The 5,767-nt window shown below is 35.2% G+C and overlaps 1 protein-coding gene across 5 annotated transcripts in view; it reads right to left on the reverse strand.

Moving 5' to 3' along the window:
• Positions 1-4,054: 4,054 nt before the first annotated feature.
• Positions 4,055-5,767, reverse strand: part of mei-P26 (meiotic P26) — a 50,476-nt gene continuing 48,763 nt past the window's right edge. For all 5 annotated transcript variants that reach the window (XM_065239809.1, XM_065239810.1, XM_065239813.1 and 2 more), the window contains exon 6: positions 4,055-5,245. In XM_065239809.1, the coding sequence (XP_065095881.1) occupies positions 5,141-5,245 (105 nt within the window). In that variant the 3' untranslated portion in view covers positions 4,055-5,140. The remainder of the gene's footprint in view (positions 5,246-5,767) is intronic.

The following is a 5,767-nucleotide window of genomic DNA, read 5'->3' on the forward strand; positions in this document are numbered from 1 at the left end:
AAACGTCTTTTTGAACTGCTCAAATCAAGTGGTTAATTAATAATATCATTCGAGTAGTTTAAAATAAAGTTTCCTGCCACTCGAACTTCACCGTGGAACAATATTTTGAATTTTTTTTTCTTCTAGAATCTCGAGAAAATAGGGGGTTAATCTTCCTAATCTACAATTTATTGCATTTCCTTAAAACTTCTCGACTAACTGTTTAATGGATCATATAATTCGAGCAGTTAAAAATTACGTTTCCTACCACTCAAAGTTTGCCGTGGAACCATATTTTGATATTTTCTTTTTTCTAGAACCTCGAGAAAATGGAACCTGGAAAAATCTCGAATTGATTGCTTCATTTTCTTATTATTGCTGTTAGAAAGTCGTCCCAAAACCGCTCCGAAATATGATTAATTGAAAAACGCCTGGTATTATTGAATTGCGTGTTACCCCTCAAGACAAACTGAGTCAATCCGACATCCGACTTAACCGGGTACCGAGGTTGTACTCCAAATCTACTGGCTAATCCCACAATTCTGTGAGTCATGTTATTCTCTGTCACTTGTGAAGTGACAGAGAATCCAACGACTAGCAGAATACAGGAAATATATCAAATTGAAAAAAGACTGAGACTCAGTTGACAAGTAGGTAAAAGGAGGTTCTTTTGAAGCAGTTTTCGCTTTCAGAAGATGAACAGAATTGACGAAACTGTTGGATCAGTGGCGTCCCGTAACCTCACTTTTTACCTTGAATCGGTTGAAAAATAAAATTAATCTTCTAGTTTACTCGATATCTATCCATCGCAAGTAATATTTTGATAATTGTTTATGTTTTGAGTGCACAGGTAGATTGAGGGGAAACGCCACTGTGTTGAATAGCGTCGAATTTATGTTTTATCGTCGAACTCTCGCAGATGAACTTTGCTGTGAACTTCCCTTACACAGACATCAAAATAGTTTTGCGAAATTTGCAACATTATTTCTATCGATTTTAAAAGTTGAATTTTTCAAAATAAAAAAAAACCTTTTCCTTCACGCTGGTTCGAAGCGGCTTCCAAATCTAATCAAATCCCTCAAAATTTTCTGATCCAATTACTACCAGACCGAATCAAAGCAGCTGTTTACACACGGTGAATGCGCATGCTACTAGTGTTTAGTGTTAAGGAACTTTGATAGTTGTTGTGTTTGGTCACTAAACAATATAATCAAAATAATCGTAGTAGGTGTTATTGGTGTGTGTGTGTTTGTGTGTGTGTCTGGATTTGTTGGAAGGTTTTTTCACCGATTGCGTCCTCTTCGGAGCCTCGAGATGCGGTTATATTTCGTCGTGAAAACACTGTACGTTAACCGATCGTACAACACTCTCCAGCTTCACCCTGGTTGTAAATTCATCCTTCGTTTATTTTGTATGATTCTTTGTATTAAGCATTTAGGTATATATTTTTGTTTTACAAAAATATCTATTCATTTACTCATGTTTGTTTCTTTTCTTTTTTGGTAAAATCACTTCGACCAACAATAGACCTTCATCAGCTGTGTCCGGTTTTCTCGATTATCAAAAAAGAAGGAGTCTAAAACGCGCCTACCGCAGTTGTTCGCATTCTCATTTTCCATTGTTTGTTTTTTTTTGTTTTTTTTGCATTATTTACAATATATAATGTATATAAGGTGTTATTACTAATGATGTAAAAATGTAAAATATAAGGCAAAAATATCATTTTAAATACGCAATATTTACTTTGGGTTGTTTTCAACTATTCATTCTTGATTATACTTTGTCCACTTATCAGTGTGTTTGTGTGTAATGTATGTGTTATGTGTTTTGTCTTTTTTACGCGGATGTTGGTTGTTTTCATTTCCCTTCTTAGATTTGTAGATAGATTTTTTAATTGTATGTTAACAATAAAAAAATGTAAATGCATTGAAAGGTTTGTAAGCGTGCGAACTAAAAAAATAGAAAAACAGATGCCAAGCAACTCCACACATTTCACTTTCGGAGCCACCGAAAGCAGGTGGAATTGGGACGATTGCCTACAATAGTCGATCGAGAGGGAAATCTGCCGTGATCGGAACCTCTAGTACGTTGTTTTGGTTGGGCCCTTCTTTCAGTTGGCAAAGGAATTACTACGTTAATAAATAGTTAAAAATAGTGGGCGATCGTGTAAGATTTCCCTCTCGATACCTTAAATTAAAATGAAGTAAAATGTCTCTCGAAAATCTACCTAGAACATAAACAAAAATTGAGCGTGTTCTGTGAACGTTTGTTACCCTACAGGCAAAGAGATGGTATAAATACATGTTGTGACAAGTCAAAAATGGCGGACGAATGCTAACTCTAAAAACACTTTAGTCGAACGGGATGTAAAACCGTTTCACCGCTTCGAGTCAGTAAAATATATGTACATTTGTAATGTGTAAAATAGAGAACTATATTATTGCTTGCCAAATACCAAAAACTTGACAAATGCATTTGTATAGCCATCAAATTTAGCGCCTTAAGTTGGAGACTTTGAAGATGAAAATATGTAAATGAAAACTTTTAATCAGGAATGGAAACAGAAAAAAAGAAGCGAAAATCGATCAAATCAGGACGCTAAAAAGGGACAGAGAAACCGCTATTACTAGGATGTTAAAAATACGTTTAAAAAATATGGCATCATGATATTGCAATAGAACTTCCTATGTAAACATTGTTAAGAGATTCAAAATTTGCCTCGGTACCAAAGGGGACTGATGAATTTCTCTATCCCACACTTAAATTCCTAACCTAAGGTTTTAGGTATGACGGGAGACGACTCATTGAACTCCCACACTTATCGGCCATGAGCGCGGGAAAGTATCGAACTAAACTAATGATTAGATAACCGGAATTAATTATTTAGGCTAATTTTTTCTCTTCTAGAGTACACTCTTGCTTTAAGTTCACCGCTAGGTAAGAAAAAGAATAATGATTAAAATATCTCTTCTTTCTTCATTGCTAAAGCAACGACCAAAAAAAAACATCACACTGTAACGCTAAACTTAAAACAATCAGACGCCAGCGGGTTTATGAAAAAAAAAACCTTTCAATTTCTCTCGCTGCTTATGATCCGTGCTCGTTATTACGGATTAGAATATCGGTCCAAAATGGTTGTAAGGATCTTCCATTCAATTCAGAGACGAGACAAAATGTCTGCTCTAAATTCAACACCCGCCGAACACCGATTCCCAACGCGAGCTGCTCGATGTAGAATGAGAATTATACTAGAAATCGAAACACAAGCCCCAGCTGGCGCTGCGTGGTTGATTTTGATTGACTATTTAAAAATAATTAAATTATATATAAAAAAAACTTACGAATCCTTACATTAGTAATAAAAAATTGTACTGCATTTAAAATAATTATCAAAGAAAAAAATATAAACGTCTACTAAATATGGACTGAGCATTTGCAATGTGGAACTGTGAAATTCGCTATGACGATTGTACGTTAGAAGGAACAAACTAAAAAAAAAACTCCATTACAATACGACAAACAAAACAAAAGAGAAAGGCTTCCTGGGACGAAAAAATACTGTGGTTTTACGAATAAAAAAAAAATGGTCACTGTTTTAAAAATTTCCTAAAAATTAAACGTCATTCATTAAAATAACAGGTTTTCTATTTTGTGTGTATTTTTTTTTTACCTGATAGAACAAAAATAACAGAGCTTAAAACAACAACAGATCGAAAAACGGATAGTTTCTTCATTTGTTTCAGTTAAAAACCTAAACCTAGTACAACTCTAGGCGTGGTAAGGCGCTGTGGGTTTCAGCGGCAACCACGCCAAAAAAAATGGAAAACACAAGTTTTGTTAAACTAAATATCCCTCGCAAAAAAAAACTATAACAAGGAAGGTCTTTCTGCTGAAGAATTAAATTTTGCGGAAAAACTTACAAAATCATATTGCAAAAACTATGGCGATTCTACTAGTGTGTCTGTAAAGTGTTGTATACAACTCCTAAGTAAAATATGTTTTTTTTTGTTTTGTTTTCTTGTGTAAATTAGCTTTCCTGCTTTCTACTTCGTTAATCAGCTTCTGTTTGAAGAAATTATGCCTATGATTTAAGATTTATCTTTCCTTTGTTTTTTTTTTTTTTTGCGTTACCAGTAAAAATATGTACATATTCGAAAGGTTTGATTTCCTGGTTTGTTGGTTTGTTTGTTTGCTTAATTTTCATTTCCTCTTCCGTTTGCTTCGTTTAACTTATCTACTATAAATATTCTTGCCTTTCTAAACAGAGTAAAATAAAATTCACCATACTGCATCCTCCTTTCTCTCTCTCTTTTCTTACCATACTTTCATTTGCTTGATCTTGCCATGAGGCTTCGACGTTTGTTTGACAAACCCTGCGCCATTTCCGCTTATTCCAATTTTTGCTTGTATGGTCTCAATTTTCAACATTTGTTTTTTTTTTTGTGTGTGTGTAAACGTGAAAATAAAATATTTTATCTCGCACTTGTTGTTGTAAAATAAAAATTGGAGATCATTCATTTTTTCAGTTTTCGATAATAAATATTGTTTAAAATAGAATAATATTAAGAATAAAAGTGTAAATAGTGTTGATAAAAGGAAAAATTAAAATAGTAATAATATTGGTAAAATAACATAATATCTTTCGTTTTTCCTCTCTTTCTTTTCTTTTAAAAAGATTATTTTGTTTTGTAAGGTTGTTTCTCACACTTATCCGGATGAACACACCAACCACAGCTTATTTTAATAAACCAAACGGCACACACCGCAAACACACGCACTAAACTTGTTCAGTGGCGTTGTGAGACGATTGTGTTTGTTGATAAAAACCGAAATGAATACGGTTAAGACGATGATGCGGGTGTGGCCTGACGATGGTTTGACTCGATAGTAGTAGTAGTAGTAGTAGGTAGTACAAGTTAATAGTAGTATTTTGCTTCCGTTTTTGCATGTGAAGCGTACGAAATCCCTTGCGTTTTCTCTCTCTCTCTCTCTCTCTCTTTCGGGTGGCCATGGTAGCTTTGAGCTACTATGCGTTGAGTTGGGTTTCCACTTTTCTCGATGTGAAAAGGGCCGAATCTAAACAATCAACGCACTTACCTTACTGCTGGTTTTGGTTGCTTACTTAACGATTCGGCTTGAGAATTCTCGCCCCGGCGGTCAATCACTGAATGTAGAGGGTATTCAGTACGAGGACGTGGTGGTTATTCTTGGCCAAAGTGACTACGTAGCCCTCAGAAGTGATCTTTAGACCGCAGCAACGGGAAACCTGAAAACAGACAACATTTTATGTATAGTCAGGGTGTGGCACTGGATTTAAAAATTTAGATTCCCGGTTGTTCCACCTGGCTAACATAAAGGGCGAACACGAAATTATTGCGACACCGAAAATGTCATGCCAATTTTCTTATAATGTTTAGAATCAAACCAAAATTTTAGGGTAGTTTTATACATATATTTACTTCAAAAATCAAAAGAAAAGTTAATCGATGGAGCCTTGAGTGTAAAATTGAACGCATTTTCGCTTGATGCCCTCCATCAAAGTCTTTACAGTGTCATCCGGTACCAGTTTCTCAGTTTTTTTTTTTTCCATTTTCTTAACATGTCCTTCTCGTCTTTGACTGTCTTCTTGCTCTTCCGAAGTTCCCGCTTCATTATTGCCCAGTACTGCTCCACCGGGCGCAGCTCCGGACAGTTTGGCGGATTCATGTCCTTTGGAACAAAATGGACAGAATTGGCCTCATACCACTCCAGGACACTTTTAGAATAGTGGCATGATGCCAAATCTGGC

The sequence above is a fragment of the Ochlerotatus camptorhynchus genome, unplaced genomic scaffold (genome assembly GCF_037179485.1).
Source record: "Ochlerotatus camptorhynchus isolate MF236.1 unplaced genomic scaffold, CSIRO-AGI_Acam_v1.1 ptg000062l, whole genome shotgun sequence".
NCBI classification, from domain to species: domain Eukaryota; kingdom Metazoa; phylum Arthropoda; class Insecta; order Diptera; family Culicidae; genus Ochlerotatus; species Ochlerotatus camptorhynchus.